General features: G+C 34.6%; 1 protein-coding gene across 2 annotated transcripts in view; it reads left to right on the plus strand.

Moving 5' to 3' along the window:
- The window catches only part of LOC140160982 (zeta-sarcoglycan-like), a 91,811-nt gene that overhangs the window by 36,580 nt on the left and 35,034 nt on the right, over positions 1-20,197 (plus strand). For both annotated transcript variants that reach the window (XM_072184339.1, XM_072184338.1), the window contains exon 2: positions 17,860-18,107. In XM_072184339.1, coding sequence (XP_072040440.1) covers positions 17,883-18,107 — 225 coding nt within the window. In that variant the 5' untranslated portion in view covers positions 17,860-17,882. The remainder of the gene's footprint in view (positions 1-17,859; positions 18,108-20,197) is intronic.

Genomic DNA, 20,197 nt, shown 5'->3' on the forward strand with positions numbered 1-20,197 from the left:
TCTAAATTGTAACTTGCAGCAAAAGAAAATAATAGTTAGGGTGTAATTTTGAGAGTTAAAGGGATATTGAACAACCAGTGTATGCTTCAATAGAGGTTTTAATGAACCGTCAAAGATGTGCAAACCTCACAGGCAAACCTGGGTTCTTGAGGCTTGTACCTGCCATGCATACTGATTTCCTGTCAATTTTGTTGATTGGCTTTTTTCCCAGATTGTAGCCAGACAAGATGAAACAAAGTTGTTGTTTTTTCACGTCCTGAGCATCAACTAAAATAATGTGTCAATTAATCTTAGCCATTAGAAGATAAAATGGAGGCTTAACCCCATGAGAACTACCTGCCGATTGGTCAAAAAGACGTTTTCATTTTCATTTGGACCAATCAGCAACATTGTTGGAATAATTTCACCACACAACAAAATTGGGGTGAATTATTTGCAAAGCTCCATTCTGAATTTCTGATTGGTGATTAAAGTAAAGATATCATGTAATTGACCAATCAGAGGCAATGTTAGATCAGCAGGTAGTGCTCAGGGGGTTAAATGAGTGACCACTTATAATATTATGGTGAATGCCGAGTCTGCCTTTTTATGAAGAGCTTATGGCCAGGTGGTTATGGTGCAGGTCTTGTAAACCTGAGGTCTTGGGTTTGATTCCAGGCAGGATCACTTTTTCTGGTTCCTCTTAAAAAATATGTGGTGACAGCAAAACTGTGGAAACCTTATGAAACTTTGCCATGAGCTTTAGGTTGCATCAATTAGACATTTAACGAACAGCTTTACATTGCCACTGTGATATCTTTGAAATGTTTGGAATGTATACAAAATTCTTGGTGAGTATTAGTGACAAAATCAAGTATTTCTCACACATGCTTTGTGAATAGCAACCAGACATAGCGACGAGTGATTGTAAACCTGAGATTATTGCTGTCTTATGAAGATAACTATGCATGACCAATGTGTGCATACTGTGCATGACAAAAACAGGAAGAAATTGGTTTAGGATTGCTTGTGTGGAGTGGTGTTCTTGTTTAGGATTAGTGCAGCATATATTGGTATTATCCGGGGGTATTATAATCCTTCATTGGTTTGGTGTTGGAATCTGGTTATTGTTTGTGTATACATGAATGTGCAAATACCTGTTTTTAATCATGACGTGACTTCACACCTGATATTTACCATGTTTACTGCTTGATTTTCACATTTGGAAGCGTGAGATAGACAGAGAGAGGGAAAGTGAGAATGAAGAGACAGGAATTAGGATGAGAAAGCGAGGGGCGGTGATTGGGTTAGGATTGGTTAAATAGGGAGGTGTAAACAGAGAGAGGGAGGAAGAATGAGATGAGAGGAAAGGAAGGAAGAGAGAGAGGTGGTGGCCCGGTGTGGAGGGAGAGACTGTTCCATAAGGCTAATGAAAGTTGACTCCCAGTTTCCCGTTACCCGACTCCGGTCAGAAAAAAATGCCGATCAAATATTTCATTATTTTCCATTATTTCATTATTTCACATTTTTCAAGTTTTTAAGAAAAAAAGGATAGTTTTAATGTCATCTTTCACGTCCGACACATATTTTAAGCACTTTTACGCCGACCCTGACCGGCCCGAATAGTCTTTTGTAAACGCTGGGTTAAACTACGTTGGTAAAATGGCAATATCGTAGGGCGCATTTACTGGAGACTAAAAATTCCCTGCATCTAAGTTTCTCCTACCACTATATGGATAGACCGAACACAAAGAGAGCAGCCAAGTTTATGGGAACCAGCGTATGAACAAATATGAAAGCATTTCTACCGTGCACTATGTAGCGCGCTATATATAGACAACATCAAAATAAATAAAATAAATAAAGTTTGAAGTCAAATTTATTCTGCTTTTCTTACAAATATATGTATTTAATAAAATAAACTTATAAATAAAATGATTTATTTGTCAATTTCTTGCATGGTTGTTTTATTATTAACACGTGTACCCTGTGATGATTTTTACCAGCAACCTCCATGTGAACGTTCGAACTTTCATTTGTTGTGCAACCTAAATTGGAAAACAATACAATTTCCATGTATAAAAGTTTACTTTCAAAGATCTGCTTTAGGACCTGTGTCAAGTATTAAAGTTTTGACAGAACAGCTACAATATTTTATTGTGCAACCTAAATGATCAAAAACAGTTTGTGCAAGTAGACAAACTAATTTCCATTATAAATATTGCTTCCAAAGATGTGCTAGTGGAGAGTAAGTTTGGTTTGTAAAAAATAGTGTGCAATAGAACACACAGACACAGTGTATTTATATGGAAAAGTGGTTCTCCAAAGACTATCATGGACTTCTGGTGCTTTCATATGTTGCACAACCTATAGGTTAATTTGAAGATTCCAAAGAAGATGTGCTTAATTAAAACTTGTTTTGAAGACTAAGTTGGTAAAATATTTGAGTGAAGCATGGTCATTACTAAGGCTCTCATTTTCGGGAAATTCGGCTCCCGGTACCCGAACTTTTTTCGAATGGTACCCGGCACCAAATTGCAAAAAAAAAAAAATGCAAAAAAAAAAAAAAAAAAAAAAAATTTTTTTCAAAGTTTTTTTTCGGTTTTGTAGTGTCTCTGGACCTAGACCTAAATGCTAGGATCATGGTTGACCTAAAAAAAAAAATAAAAAAAAAATTGAATTTTGCACATTGTTTTGTGTTTTTAATCTGAAAATTGATACATAGTTTTCATGTCATACTCTATTAATGATATCAAAATGCATTCAAATTCAATTCATTTTGAGGGAATTTCCTGCCCGGGTAATAGGATTATCGGGCGGGACTCGAATTCCCGGGACTCACTCAGAGCCTTAGTCATTACTATACTTTATTATTTTATTTGGGCCTCAAAACATAGCATTCCGTAATTAACTTTGCACCGATAATGAAAGTTTGAAAATAATGAATAATGAATAATGAAACAGTCACCTACCCAGTCATGAAAAACTATGTAACGGGAAACTGGGGGTCAACTTTCATTAGCCTAATAGAGGCAGCAACTGCATTTAAATCTTACAACTTGAGTGTGTCCCATTTACACTGCATCATCACAGAAAGGCTTAATAATTGTGAAGTAACTGATTCCAAATTCCAATACATGTTGATGCTACCATTTGCAGTCTATATTCCATGACATAGTCAAAATGACCTGCAGGATTATGCATACATTAATATTTCATGATGCAAATTATCTAGTCGCTAAATGTTTACATTATCCCATTTATGAAGACAATTGGCTCCAATGTTCAAGGTTAGTCACCCTCAGATATTAAATTTGAAAATCAATGAATCTTGGAGGTGACCAAAATGTACAATCCTGCTCAAAGCCTATATTTCCCTTTGATACTGATCATAAATAAATAAACATTTGTCTCCAGGCTCATACTATAAATTCAGGCATGCAAGTTCCCTGAGCTTATATTCTTTTTAAAGGAAATTGCTCCAGAATATTTTGAAATTGTTGGTCGAGATGTTGAATTGATGTGAAGGTGAAATTGGTAGCTTTGGGATACTTAAGAGTATGGTAACCATGGCAACAAACATTTTCCATGGATCCTTTGATCAATGTATTCCTGAATGATTTGTTTGTGATCCGAAATTGATTGATGGAATGGTGAAGGTGAGGTTGAGGAATGGTTAAATTAGTATTGAGGTTGTTAAAATATATCACAGATACAGTATTGTGAAGATATGGACATTCAGCTAAAAGACAGTGAACACATTGTGTATTAAATAACAGGAGGATATATGAAGAAAAATGTTGTTCTGTTCATAACCAATGCTGCCTTTATGATATTGTTTATCTAAAGACATCGAAGGCAGTTCGGGGAACTTGTGTTCACTTGCTCCACAGCCGACTGATGATGATGATGATCCAAAACACACAGTACATAGATTTTGAGTGGGATCACATGCATTTTGTCAGAAAATGTGTAGATTTTTAGCAGAAATGTTTGTCTGTCCCTTGAATGGATATAACTTCAGGCCTGGAAAAAATGTGGAATGTGGGAAGCTCCTTCCTGGGAAATTTAGAAGATGGGAGGGGGGAATTAAGGTCCTTAAACAAAGAAATACATAAGAATTTGGAGGGAAATTTGTCTTTTTGAAGGGAAATTTTGATTGATCATCTTCCAGGGAAATTTTCATTTTTTCCAGCCCTGTATAACATATTCTTAGTCAGCGGCTGTGATTTGGCTTGTAAGCACTGGATTTTATTGGTTCCTTAATGTCATCTATCACATGGTAGAGGATAATAAAAACAAAAATTCCTATCGTTTATTCTCTAAATATACTTCCTTTAAGACAGCTTAAAATCTTTAATGACAATGTACTTTTACACATGTGTGATTTCTCTCATCATATTTCATTACATACATGAGGCAACATAATGCATATCTTCAGGCATTCTAACAACACACAGAAAATGATGAAGACAAACCACTTGGATGGCAATGTTATGTTAAGGTGCTTTTACATGTAGTTGCACATTATTTTGTGTCACCGTTGAATGTACTACTACTTTGCTGTGTTTGTGATTCACGTTATTACACGATCAATTCGTACCTGTAGGCTACATCAGTGACATTCTTGACTCTTTGCATAAGACAAAAGTCCCTGTAGATTTACCAATGCTGAGAGTCAATACTCATAACCTTTGCAAACCGTGTGTGCAAGTTATTTGTGGGGAACTCATCAGGTATAAAATGAATTACACATTGATGACGCTTCTTCTGTATTCTTTCGTTTGGGTAGTTTTATCATCAACATATTTTATGTATTTCTGGTAATCTTATATCATAAACACATTTCTGGTCATTTTAATATCAGCATATAATTAGAATATGTTTATCTTGATCTTTCAAAGTCAAAGAAATCAAAAATTAAATTGAATGAAATAGAATTTGAATTTAAAAAGGCGGGTCAATTTTATAAGAGTTTGTCAGGACAGTGTCTTCTTTTATAAGTATCGAGATGCATGATGCGTGTTCTGTAAGGACATTTCCAGCGAACCATAGAATACTCTACATGAATACTCAACCATCACGCAAAATTAGAAAATTAAAAAGGTTTTGATTTTGTCATACATTTAGCTTTACAAACCCGAAACTTATTAAATCTGATGACAGTGCATTCAGCATATGCAGGCAACATCTCAAGAGACTTAAAAAAAAAACACAATTTTTTATTTAAAACATCTAATCCCACTAACTAAAAACATAAAATTTGCTCCTGTTTGTCTAACATAAGGGTACTGGTATTAAGTAATTAATTGTTCACTAGAATGTTGAGGCAACACATCCTTCAAATAACTGCAAAAGTGGAATTTTTACAGGATTAATTTTTCTGCACTGTATAATGTAACTATTTTGCTTTCTTTTAATATTACTAATTGCAAAAAAACAAGAAAAAACCCCAAGAAAATTAACCTGTATGTGCATATTTAATTTTATGCAAACTTAGAAGAGCATTAACAAGCAATTCACGTATTGAAAACTTGTATCTTTATAGTATAAAATGTCCACTCTAAAACCAAGTGTAGCATTAAAATATGCTATAAATGGATGACTCAATTCACTCAAAAGATATGTATACTAGGGTCGATACGTATACAGAGTGTATCAAAATGATTGGTACCCATCAGTATTGAAATTTATTGAAAAGTCTGAGTTTCTTCTGAATGTAACATTGGATCCTGTTGAAAGGACCAGAATTTATAGTTTTATGACCATAAATACACTTTTATCCATAAGATAGATGGATCCTATGTTGTATTTTGATGTGATGGTCTTGTACATAATCATTAGAAACTGATGGGTACCAATCATTTTGATACAGCCTGTATCTGTTGAAGGCAGCATATTTTAATCTACCCTATCTATAGTAGGAATCTTTGCTTGAAGGCATCAGTTATGCGCAATTTTAGAATTTATCAGATCAAGTAAAGGGGGAATTGGGATTTATATGTGTACTGTGATGTATATGAAATGGTGTCAATTTTACAATATGTGCTTGTACTATGAGTGGATGTGTAGGCGTTGGTTTATATCACAGCAATGACACTGTGCTATTGTTGATCAATTTTGCTCATGGGTCTTGGCCAAGGACCTGTCCATTTCTACAATGGGCTATTCCAGATGAAATCCATACACCCTCTCTGTGGAAGGCATGGCCTTAAACTCACATACAGGGGGGGGGGGTGTAGATTTCAAATGGGATCACCCATTGAAGTAGCTCAATTCAAAATTTACACTCCCTGTGTGAGAGATTTAGGTCATGTCTTCCATAGCAGGTATATGGATTTCAACTGGATTAGCCAAATTACATACATTGTACTCTGTTTATTTGCATGTACACCAGCCTAGATCCCTATGATGCTCTTGTATGATCCTATCATGCTCTTGTATGATCCTATTAGTTTTCAATGGTTTGAACTAAGCATTTGAGTACATCTTCAAATACTTCACCTTTTTGTGCATTTTTTTTTTACTGGTGTATTTACTATAATGGTACTATCTTCAGTAGATAGCACATATTTATAAGGGTGTAATGGTATTGTCAAGTCACATTTTTTGTAAGTTGTGGTGAAAGGGAGAAAAAACAGTGAACAGTTGTTTGACAGAACAGATCGAGAGAAAAACACTATATACTCCAATGTAAGAATACTGCCTGTGACAAATGTATTTGTTTGGTGATTTGGATTCGTGTATCACTAGTGTTTGCTATTTGTGTAATGATTAGTTGTGAGCGATTTTGCCTAGGAGATACATGTAGATTGAAGGTTATTGACCACAATACATGGGCAAGTTCACTCGGTGAGATGAGAAAGAATTGCAGCTCTAAAGCTATATAGTTAAAATGGGAAATTTTCATGCCACATTTATTTTCGCACAGGTGTGCTCTAAGCAGTGTCCATGAAAATTAGTATGTGTGAATATATATTTTCTTTGTGCTAAAGTATACATACAGAAGCTTAACATTTGGGATATTTAAAACAAGTGAAATAGATGAAAATCAACAAAGTGTGAAAAATGAATTGCACGAAAATTGTCCACTTTGACAGCATTCACGGGCGCATCAGAACTCATTAAACCTGATGACCTGCACAGGATAATCTTATATATGTGACAAATTGTATTTGTGTAGCAATTTGGTTCCTGTGTAATAAGTAGATGTGTTACTTGTGTAGCCATTTGTTGCCAGTATTTCCTGGAGGAAATACATATATGTATGATGTATCGGGTTGACCTAATTAGTTCTCTGTGAACTTGTATAACCTCAAGGGTAGTATCAGTGATCTCATTGAAAGTGTTAACAAAATTACAATTGGTTGGAATAGCTTTAAAGTGAAGGGTAAGCCAATAAAAGTATCATTAGTGTAACCAACAAAAAATGAGCAGATGGACTTTTTAAGTAGGGTCGGTCAAGAATTTTTTTCTGGAGGCTAAAATATCCTAAAAGCTTGAAAAATCTGGTAAAGTTTGATGATTTTTTGCAAACATGTTTTGAAAAAAAAGTGCAAAATTGGGGTCTATCAGGCCTGTAAAACAATGTGTGGTTTTTTGTGTGTCGCCTTATGGAATTACCAGTAATTCATGAAAATAACTGCAAAATGGAAGAAAACGGCAGTGTTGATAATTATGAAGCTCCATTCAAAAGCTACTAGTGCTCGTACTGACAAACTCCCTAAACATTAGCCCTCATATGACCCATTATCTTTACCAAAATGCACAAGTCTGATACAGAATATCAGGGAATTTTGTGAGGTTTTAATTTTCACATATTTTGGGGCTAATTTCTGAACAACGAATTAAAAGCCTGAAAAATTATTTTTTACTCATACGCTTCAATGTGTAACTGTTTGCAATAATTGTGAATTAAATAAACCATAAAACTGCTCTGAACAGTTCAAATTGCACAAAATGGATACAGGGAAAATATCGCGCTGCACAGTATTGATTTCTTTTTAATTTTCTGTTTTAGCAAATCCTCTTTGTGATCACTCTTTTTAATGTGCAATGCTCATGATGAGTATCATTCTAAGGGGCCAATCATTATGAATATCAGGAGAAATGTTGGAATTAAATAAATTATAATAAATAAATTTCAGATTTATATAGCACCTTTTTCCAGATCTTGGAGGATTCAAAGCGCTGTAATTTCGCTGCCATGGTGAATCATCACAATCAGATCACATCAACTAGGCCATCAGTTGCAGCTGAACCTGGTACAAACCTGTTCACACTTAGAGTGTGACATCCACTAATTATCTGTGCAGCTCCCCAAATTCCAGGGGAATTCAGGGAACACATTTTTTAAGGAAAAGAAGGAACACATTTTTTCTGGAAAACACACATTTTTAAATGTAAAAGTTGAGGGAGAAAGAGAAATTCTGAATTTTTGAGCAAACAGAAAATTTGATTAAAACATATGAAGTTGAAGAGAAGCTGTTTGGCCTTTTGCAATGGATATTTAGCTTGTTTTTGTATGTAACCATCCACCATAAATAGGGTGTAATGTCTGCGTTTTTATTTTCTGATATAATGGACAGGCAATTTCTCCTCCGAATAAGCTTTACAGTGATATACACTGTAATACATGTCCCTGTTACCTGTTTGAAAGGTAGTAAAAATTCAGTTCAAGAGTTGAAAAATCCTTTGTTTTATCTTGTTTTGTGAGAAGTTGAATAGACCATATCTCAAAACAAGCCCTACCGTCATTACAGACCGTTTGTGATGGATACTCACACATGGAAAAATGGAAAAATTCATGGAATTCGGGGTTTGCTTACGGAAATTTGAAAATGCCACAAAATAGTGAAAAACTGTGTAAAATGTCTAACTTTTGTGTTGATTTGCAAAATAAAACAGAGAAAAATGTTTTATCAAAAACATGTTTGATTTTGCTTTTTAGTGCTTTATAGTTAAAAACAGAAAATCACGGAAATCGTACATTTGTAACACAGATTTTAAATTTTGTAACACAGTAATGCAGTGTGACTTGCATACCTTTAATAAATGGCCACAGAAATTATTTACGGAAGCACAGGGTTTTTTAATTAAAACAAATTGAATGTGGTATATTTTTGTTTTATTTAGCAGCACCAATAAATTTAATATATGTGTGCATTGTGTCCCATATATGACATTAAGGTATGGTATGTTTGCGGCAAGATGAATCTAATATTATGCACACTTACATAAATATGGTATAGCAATTGCATCATACTGTTTATACATATGAAGAGCATGGTTGAATAAAGAGCATAGGAATCAAGAGCAGCGGAATTGTTAAAGGGTATTTACAATGTACAGTAGGAGAAAATTAGTATGGAAGAGAATTGAAAGAAATATGTGAGATAATGTAGACAAATTTAAGACTGATTCACACAAGCATTTGTAATTTCACTTACAAGTGGAATTTATGTGAGATGTCTAAAAATGGAGGTTTATGCTATACCTTTGTGGACAACAGCTAGCCTAGTTGGTTCTTTCAGATCTGTGCAAGCTTCATTAAAAAATTGGACATGTACAAGTGTGTTTGTGGTTTTTTGGTAATTTGCAATCAAGAAGGTGGCAAAGGCAGGTGTTTTGTTAACCCTAACCGTACCAGGTACTACTTAATACTACTTGATATATGCGCTGTTCGTGTTTGCATCCCACATGGTGTGATGACCCAATTGCCCTAAGTGATATATAGGAACGGTTTCGCTGACCAGCGAAGCCCAACACCCGTGGTAAAGTGTCGCCAACCCAGTGCTTGGCATGCGAGGGGTCTCGGGTTCGAATCCCACCCAGAGCAAACAACTTCTTTCTTTGATTTCTCTCTATTCCTTCCTTCTTTCCCTCCCCGTCGCCAAAAATCCTTAAGGCTGTTAGGGTTAAGAAGATGCTATTGTACTACTCCATACTCCCCTATGGAAGACATGATCTTAATCGTTCATACAGATGTCTTCCATAAGGAGTGTAAGTATTTCAATTGGAACAGTCCATTTGCACTTTGTGATGACCTTTGCATGCTTCTCTATGCTGGCCATTTCTATTACTGACGATAGACAATAAGTTTTTATCAAAAAAAATCTCCATACCATGATTAATTTATTTTTACTTAATTGGAAGAGTTAAGAGATTTATGTTGGTGTCTTAAGCAGTCATAGGCAGGTGTCTTGATACGATGCCATTTACACCATCTGATCATCTATGCATGCATACCTCTCTATGTAGACTACCCCGTAGTCCACTTGCCCATTCTGCATATACTCTGGGTATTGTATTTGAGCTTAAAACTCTGATTTATTAATTAATGTGTGCACAATTGATAGATTTTCACATCTGATCTTTTTAGTCACCCTACACCCTCTGTTTGTTAGCTCCCCAAGTGGACTACTGACATTGGATTGCGGTCAGAGATGCTTAACACGGCTGTCTATGAGCTTCTATGGATGAGATTGTCGGAAATCTGGCCTACTAAAATTGGCCATGATGTAATGCATCTTTAAATGGATCTGGCTTGTGATTGGTCGCCCAGATCTCGTTATGGTTTAAATCCTCCAGGTACCTATCATTACCATTAATAACTACATGGTACACAAGTCTGCCGCCATTGTGTTGTGTAATTGCATGAACGCGTCACTAAGTGCATGAGCGCGTATTGTATTAGCTTGTATTTGCTTGCGGTCAAATTTGATTGAAAAACAAGTGTGATTGACAGTGTGAGTGTCAGGGACTTTGCCCACTCAAAATCCCGTATAAAATTGGAAGTCCATAGTCTATTTTTAACCTGGAATTTCGCTATTAATAAACTTGCAGATTTTAAAATCAGAATTGTTCAGTGAAATGCCAATACAATTATGACATTATGATAATTTATGTTGCATTCAATAATATAAGCCTATACGTACACTTTACTTTTACTGTCACTAATACAATTATATAAACTTTTTCATAACAATTTTATACTAGTATATATTTTGATGTAATAAATATCAGTATAATTTCGAGTTCAACTGAATGCTTTCATCATAACATGCTTTTATTTATCAAAAATAGACTATGACATAGTCTACTCTCTATGCAGACCATTTTTATACTAACAATATACTCTCAGTCAAAAAAAATTCTCCACACAATCATTGCTTTATTTCCCTTTAATATGGCAACTACTAGTTTTGGTTTATTTTGGTGTTTGGTGTATTAAGCAAGCCCAGTAAGCAAGCAAGTGTCTTTGATAAGATGGCCTTACACTCCCAATTACCTATACATTCTTCTCTTGCAGGACATGCTTATCATTGACAATATTATATAGTATATTCCTAGTTTAAAAAGTTCCTGTACATCCATGACTTTCCTTGCAAAAACCTAAGTATGTTTTCTTCATGATGGCGTCAGCATTGGCTAATGACATTTTAGCATACATATGTCCATCACTCCATTGACACTGTCTTATACAATCTACGCAAAATAAGTACATGTATTTTTTCAAGCAAAATTAATTTCTCTTTTTTCATTTCATCTCCCCTAATAAGCCCCCCCTCACTGAATTTTTAAAGTGACAGTTATCATTTTTTATACAATGACAATACACATGCATATCTTAAGGGCTGGGGTATGAACGTTTGGACAGTATTTATTTTAGGACATCAGAGCACATCAGACATATCGAATTGCATTCTGAATACGAAGAATGTCATTCTGATATCAAATAATTTTGATTTTTGAAATTCGCAATTTAATACACATTTTATGGCAAATCATTAAAATTGATATTTTTGATATTTAACAGTACTTGAAGTAAACTTTATAAATCTGATGATTTATACTTAAAGTGTATGTAGGTGGGATGAAAAGCCGACGATCAATTGAAAATTTTGACCTTTCAGTATTGAAGATATGGATTTTTTCCCAAAACACAAAAAAAAAAAATTAGGTCTTTTTGGGAAAAAATCCATATCTTCAATATGAAAGGTCAAAATTTTCAATTGACCGTCGGCTTTTCCTCCTGCTACATACACTTTAAGAATATATCATTAGATTTATATAATTTACTTCGAGGACTGTTATATATCAAAAATTTGAAAAATATCAAATTTTTATAATTTGTCATAAAATTTGTATTATATTGTGATTTTCAAAAATGAAAATTATTTGATATCAGAAAGACATGCTTCAGATTCAGAATGCAATTCGATAGGTCCGAGGTGCTCTCATGTCCCACAAAAAATACTGTCGAAACACAATAAACGCTCATTTTAGATCCCTTAATTTGGTCAAATTTCCTTAAAAAAATTATCATCTAAACTTTTGGGCTTAAAATTATATTGACTTTGCAGATACACTGTAGTTATAATGTATGTGTATAAAATTTTTATATTTGTTTCATTTGTTTCAATAAGCATCCACTAGAGGTAGGCCTATGCCAGAAACCTCATCAAAATTGGAGTGGCATTGGAACTGCAGTGCCCGAGATTTGATTATTTTGCATTTTATTGAAAAACATTCAAATGCATAAGGCTTCTGATCATTTTGTTAGGCTCCATCTCAAAATCAATATCAGCCACAAACAACTCATTTATCATGCCATATTTCCTAGATGATATCTGCAAAATCAATATACTGTGGTCTACAGAATTATCTTACGCCGATCTGACTCAATTGAATTACTTAGTCTGAAACAGAAGTCAACCTTGCGTTGTTCATGTTGATATTACTAGTTCCCTTCCCTGGAGTACTAATTTTCAATGATCAATTTGAGGTTGCTGTATTAAAGATAGTCTAGTTCTTTTTTCAGAGTAGAAAGTCTCCTTAGGTCATGGGTAAATCAACTTGCCTATGGACTATGGGAGAGGATGGGCTGGAAAATTACTTAGTGTTTACTGGGGCTAGAATAGAATGATATTTGCAAGTTAAAGGGAAGCTGAATATTCACCATTTTGTTAAATTTTCACTGGCAGGAATCTGGCTGTAGTAAAAATTTCATTTAAACAAACATAGCTGCCAAGAGCAGGTTGATTGCCCGCGTACACTGTGTGATGAATGTCTGCGTGTGCGTAACATGGAAGTGAATCTAACTTGGTTAGTATTTTCATTTAGGATGCAAGGATGTGTGCTTGCGTTGTATTTTGAAATACGATTGTGTCTAGATCACATAGAGCTGTTTGCAGCTGTGTTCATTCAAATGAAATTTTTTACTATAGTGTATGTACCCAATGTCATTTTTTTATTTTTTTATTTCAATACTGTTTTGCTGTTATCAAAGAAAAGGTTAAAACTACTCAACAACACTCATGTTTTTGTCCGAATAATTTCAGAGTAACCATACTCTGTCATCAGCGGTATATTGGTGTGCTATCTACTGAAGATAACACAATTGCACCAGTATAATTGGTGTGCTATCTACTGAAGATAACCAAAATAACTTCAGTATATTGGTGTGCTATCTACTGATAACACAATTTCACCAGTATATTGGTGTGCTATCTACTGGTAACACAATTACACCAGTATATCGGCGTGCTATCTACTGAAGATAACACAATTGCACCAGTATAATTGGTGTGCTATCTACTGAAGATAACAAAATTACACCAGTATTATTGGTGGCTAATCTGCTATCTACTGAAGATGACAATACCTCCTATCTATACTTAAGATAACACAATTACATCTGCACACCAGTATTTAGGTTGTACATTGCATGCATCATTTTACAAGAAGGGCATTTTAAAAGGGAACTCAGAATATGATAATTCAAAGGTACACTCTGTGCATGATAACAAATCATGTGGAGGACACATTTTACTTTTCAAAATCAATGTGTTTCTTGGATCTATTATAGGCTGACTAGTGATATTGCATAGGATAAACCAGCCAAATGATATGTAGGTTCCTCAACTTCTCACCAGTTATGTATTGTTTTGCAAAGATGCTACTTTTTAGGTTGGTGCCTGTATTTTTGGTTGTTATGTGCACGAGTCCTGTGTTTCCATTTCATACCGCAGTCGCACATTTCAACCTGTTGGCAGCTGTGTTCATTCAAATGAAATTTCTAATATAATTGTACAGGCTCAGCTTCATAATTGGAAGGTTGCGGGTTCTAACCCTTGTGGTGGTGCTATCGTGTTGTGCCCTCCCTCAGACAAGGCTCTTAACCTCTATTATCTCCCCACCCTGGTGTATAAATGGGTACCGGCATAATAGATGTTGGAAAGGTAAAACAGGCTTGCTGTGTGTGAAGAGTGACAAATCCCACAACAAGTTAATTGAGGGGAGTCTGGCCCAAACGCTAAGAAAAAGAGATGGGCAATTTGTCACGTGAGCATTGCCATGCCATGACTTTACCTTTTTTATTATTACTGTTCAAATTAGTTCACATCAACAGAAACAGACACCAGTCATTTCATCACAATTTCCTGTTTTCATTGTTTTTCCCCTTCTACAGAGCACCCAACATCAACATGCATTATTCGTTTTGTGTTATTCAATTTACAGGCTATACCACATTTTCTGCTCTACATCACACGGTCATCACTCATTCTATTTGTGCTGCACATGTTGTCCCTTTACCTGCAAACCACCTGAAATATTAGTTGAGCAGCCTGCTTTACTGTGTGCAATCATCACCAGTACATGTGTATGTGGTGATTTTGGCCTGGCAGTGATATTTGCTCGCTGCAATTCTGTATTACATTTAGTCAATTTGAAGAATTGTTGAGCCAAAATTGTGCTAACTTACTTTATTTGGTGCACCCAATTTGCAGAGAGAGTAAAACACTGGCGATCACCAGTGTATTTTCTCTGAACCTGTCATTCCACATCTCCACCCTACCCAGTATTATTAGTATTGAAAGATGCAGTATGAGATACATGTACACACATGTGGCTTATGTCCATGGGACTGATCATGCTAATGGCTGACCGGTCAGTCTTATGGTCCATTTGCCCAATTCCAAATCTACCATGGTTTGAATAATTTGCTTTCGAGTTAATCATTTTGCTCAAAGTAATTGCTCAAGGGAATGCAATGTTCTATTTGAGTGTGATTTTAGATATGGCAAAATTATTGAACCAAATTGCCGAAAAATTAAACATTAAACTTGTAAATTTAAATTGTAAAAGCTATTAACCCCATGAGAACTACTTGCCTATTGGTCAAAAAGAAGTTTTCATTATCAATTGGACCAATCAGCAACATTGTTAGAATAATTTCACCACACAAAAATTTGGGGGTGAATTATTTGCAAAGTTCCATTCTGATTAGTAATTAAAATGAAGATACCAATCAGTGACAATGTTAGATCGGCAGGTAATGCTCAGGGGGTTAAGTCATTCTATTTTATCCTTAGATATGTTAAGAAGTGGTAGAGAACATGACATTAAATATTGTGATATAATTTAGAGTGTTTAAAATGTATTCATAGCAGTCACTAAACTGTGGTGTTAAAATTCTAACTTTATAGTCTTCAACATCTGTTTATAGCGGATGGGCTGGGGACAGAAACCTGATATGTGAAAATCATCAAAATTATACTGAAAGTATAAGTATAAAAATGCTGCATTTAAATATTTGAAATTTAACATTCTTTGTATTTGAGTTACAAAATACTGAAAATGCCCAGAAGGTGTGTAAAAAAAGAAGTAAAGTGGGAGTCTTAAAAGTCAAGAATTAACCAATTTCTTCACAATGCTTTAGTGCTTGCATGCATTAATGGAAGATGCTGGTTCCATTTCACCCTGTAGCATGTCTCCCATGTAAAGGAGTCAGCTGTGTAGGTAGATATAATGTTAATAATTAAATTATCATCTTAATTGGAGCGGATCATGAGAGAAGACTTAAAGCATATTTTATATTATTTACCTAGCTAGGCGATGTAGATGTTAGAAATGGTTGACTTTACATGTTAAAACGTAGCATGAATGGAGGCGGAGTACTGTATTGTATAGTGGGATCATACAAAAGTGATATTTTTTGACACATTTTGCAGTTGTGAGCAATATTGCAGTTTAGATCAAAATTATTTTCGCAGGATTTTTAAAATCAGAAAATGTGACAGGTATGATTATAAACACCTTGCAAAAAAAATGTTTGCGCTCTAAGTACCGTATATATGTTAACTACAAGTTTATAACAAAGTGATATAAGGATGCTAGCCAAGAGATGATAGGAAATGGAACAATCAACAAAACAAGTTGCCTCTAGAGTCTGAAAAGAGAAAGAGAGAGATGAAAAAAAGGAAATTTTGATCCAATCTGTAATGGCACTGGGAGATTGATATTGCAGCAGGAAATATGCACGATTTGTACAATTGTTTTTTTTTTTTACTTTAGAATCCTGATGATAAACATCATATAAGAGTATTTTAAAGTCATGGGAAAACAAATATTGGTGATCCACTCAAGATGAGGTTGAATTTCCTGTATCTAAAGCTGCAGTCAGCTGTTTTCAGAAATATGCTTACAAAAAAGAGCACCAGAATACCAGTGAGGTGTGTTCTCTACAAAAGATAACACATATCTTATTCAGTGGCTAGTTTATAGATGCAAAAATCTAATTGTACAATTGCATGATTTTGGGTGTTGTCTATCACTTCGTATATGACTACATCATCACGAGTATTGATAATGCAAAACATGCTTGTCAAGGCATGCGTTGTGGGTGTAGGCCTAGTGCATACATGCATGAAATCGCAGTAGGCACAACTGAAGGTGTAAGTTGTAAACACGTTTTGTTTATTTCAGAATAAGGGGAGTCTTATGACAGTAACTTATTTCATGATAGTGAACACCAGCTATGCAGGCATCCACTACTTAAATCTGCCCATCTTCAATGAAATGATAAAGCTAGGAAACTTAGAACAAAATTTCTATTGTTTATTCTCTAAATTATATAGTACCATGACACTAGTGAGGTGTACCGTCAAATGGGATAACTTCGGTCAGCGGGGTAACTTTGGTCGATCAAATATATTTTTTTAAATGGTCATATTTTCGTACAGCAATATTGTTTTTAGTCATATTTGGTGTCAATTTGTTAAGAAATATGTTTGAAAGAAATAATAATCGCTCATGTCCAATTTCCTAGAAATTTCTGAAAAAATCAGGATTTTTGACCAAAATTGATAATTTTTTTACATTTTTTTCAGAAAAAATAAAAATCGATATTTGTGAGCAAGGATGTGTGCTTGATTAATTTTGTAGAGCCCAAATGTCACAAAAAACAACAACTTGTCCATATACAGCGAAGATCAATTTAAATTTTTTTTTTTCTTCATGGAATGTAATACTCTGGCCAAAGTTGCCCTTTGGTCAGGCTATTTTTAACCCCTAGGGCACCCTTACAAAATTATTAAAAAATCTTTTTCAACTTCAATGTGTAGAAGGGAACCCTAATGTCATAAAAAAGAGATACTTCGAAATACAATTGGTTTTGTTTGGAAGCAGTGGTTTAAAAACTCTGAAAAGTGCCCAAAGTTACCCCATTTTACGGTACTTCCTACCAAAGATAACACAAAATGCTATCTACTGAAGATAATACAATACACCAGTATATTGGTGTGCAGTGATATCTACTGAAGATGGCAAAATGACACCAGTATATTGGTGTGCTTTCTACTGAAGATAACACAATTACACCAGATGTGTGTGTGCTATCTACCGAAGATGGCAAAATTACACCAGTATATATTGGTGTAATATGGTGTGATATCTAAGGATAGCATAATACAGGCAAAAGTTTGGTGTGTTTGTTTCTATGAGAACAAACACATTAAAAAAAAAAAAATACTTATATAGCTGTAATGAAAAGCTACCAGGTCATTTAATCTAAGTTTCTTTCTTTCTTTATTTCAGAGGAATCCAGTCAATTAGAAGTGATGGGTGGAGGGCAAGCTGGTGGTTATACCAGCTTTACCCCAGGAGCGGGGCCGTCGTCAGCCTCATCAGCTATCAGAAGTCGACAGCCGAGTGTAGTGTATAAAGTTGGTATCTATGGATGGAGAAAAAGATGTGTATATCTTCTTATACTTATACTGATGGCCATTGTCATTGTTAATATCTCACTCACAATATGGATTCTCAGGGTTATGAATTTTACATTGGTAAGTTTAAACATTGTTCAGGGGTGCAATTTTGTGGACTTTGCGGAATTAAATGAAATGAAACTTATTTGGCAAGAATGAAGAGAATTAAGTAACTATACTTTGTGTGGAATAGGCATGATTTTAGGAGATTCAATTTTGATTCTTCCAAGCTAAGTTCAGGACAATCGTTATACGAATCAGTTCTCTGATACCCACCAAATTTGCAGCTCTGTGGTTTATTTGTCTGTTGTCGGGTGTTCCAACTCAATATTGACTATGTGTTAGTGCATGATCGTTCTAAATTTTAGAACAAAGGGTATATTTTCAATTGAGATTGCAAACATTATAGCTCATGATTAGATCTACTCATGATAACTAAAAATAGGGATGGCTTTCAACAACATCAAAAATAAGGGAAATGGATAAGGTTTTATTGCAATAAGTTAGGAACATTTCTGCACTATAAAATTTAACTTTTTTATGCCTAAAGTTCATTTTGTCAAAATATGGGTGGGTAGTTTCCTAAAGGTGTTCTCAAAACAGCAAAAAATATGGGTAAATTTTGAACCAAATTCCTACTAAATTGTCCCCACATGGAGAAATTGCTCAAATTGTCCTACAAATAGAGTGAAATGGGATTTCATGGAAATTCATAATGGTAATGTGAAATGCTTTTGAATACAAACTTGGAACACCAGTTCTAACCTATTTAATGAGTTGCCTCCCCACTCTGATATCGCAAGGTTTAAATTTTACATGTCAAGAGTCAAAATTGTGTTTATTTGTCTGTCGGTGTGTTTATTTCTGTCAGTGTGTATATTTGTCTGTCTCAGTGACTGTCTATACTGGTAATGGATTGTATATGTTCATACATGGTAAGGGTAAACGGTTTGTCAGCTTGTGTGTTTATCTGTTTAACCAGCTGTTCCATTCCGAAGAACTGACAGGTCTGGAAGGTGCTTTAATCAATGCTCATTAAGAAAGTAGGCACATGGAGGACTTTTTGTAAAGCAATGCCATTCTTGAGCAAAAACTTGGGGGATATCTACTGTGTGAACTGTTTCAAGGATTCCAATATCTTTGTCTTAAAATATATCCTCAAGAAACTTACGGGATTTCATTATTCTTGAAGAAATTCATTAGGTTTGTGTGATGCAATTAACAGAATGTTCTTCTTGCCAAAACCAAATATAATTTACTGACCTGACAGTTTCGGCCATCTTGGTCGAAGGTGACCAATCAACCAGAAGGAAGGATCAAGTACCATCACTCCGATGATGGCATTCGACCAAGGTGGCGAAACTGTCAGGTCAGTAAAATATATTTGGTTTTGGCAAGAAGAACTTTCTGTTAATTGGATTTCATTATTGCTACGAGTGATCCTGAAGTGGTTCTCGAGTGCTACTGCCGTGTAAATGAGCCATTTTGCGATTCTTGAGTGCTGAGCTTAACAAATGACCTTGGTTTAATTATATTTAATATGATTCAATTCAACACACAGCTAGATAGGCCATAGTAAAGCTTCCGGTTGTGATTCCAAAGCTGACGTCATCAGGCATCGCAAAACTCAAGGATTCCAGTCTTAAGGGAAGAGGTATGAGCGTTTGGACAGTATTTATTGTGGGACATTAGAGCACATCAGACATATCGAATTGCATTCTGAATACTGAAGAATGTCCTTCTGATATCAAATAATTTTGATTTTTTGAAATTAGCAATGTAATACACATTTTATGGCAAATCATTAAAAATTGATATTTTGATACTGATGATTTATACTTAAAGTGTATGTAGGTGGGATGAAAAGCCGACGATCAATTGAAAATTTTGACCTTTCGTATTGAAGATATGGATTTTTTTCCCTAAAACACAAAATAAAAATATGTCTTTTTGGGAAAATATCCATATCTTCAATATGAAGATACACTTTAAGAATATGTCATTAGATTTATAAAATTTACTTTGAGGACTGTTATATATCAAAAATGTGAAAAATATCTGATTTTAATAATTTGTCATAAAATTTGTATTGTATCATGAATTTCAAAAAATGAAAAATTATTTGATATCAGAAAGACATTCTTCATATTCAGAATGCAATTCGATAT

This window comes from Amphiura filiformis, chromosome 9, assembly GCF_039555335.1.
Source record: "Amphiura filiformis chromosome 9, Afil_fr2py, whole genome shotgun sequence".
Classification (NCBI taxonomy): domain Eukaryota; kingdom Metazoa; phylum Echinodermata; class Ophiuroidea; order Amphilepidida; family Amphiuridae; genus Amphiura; species Amphiura filiformis.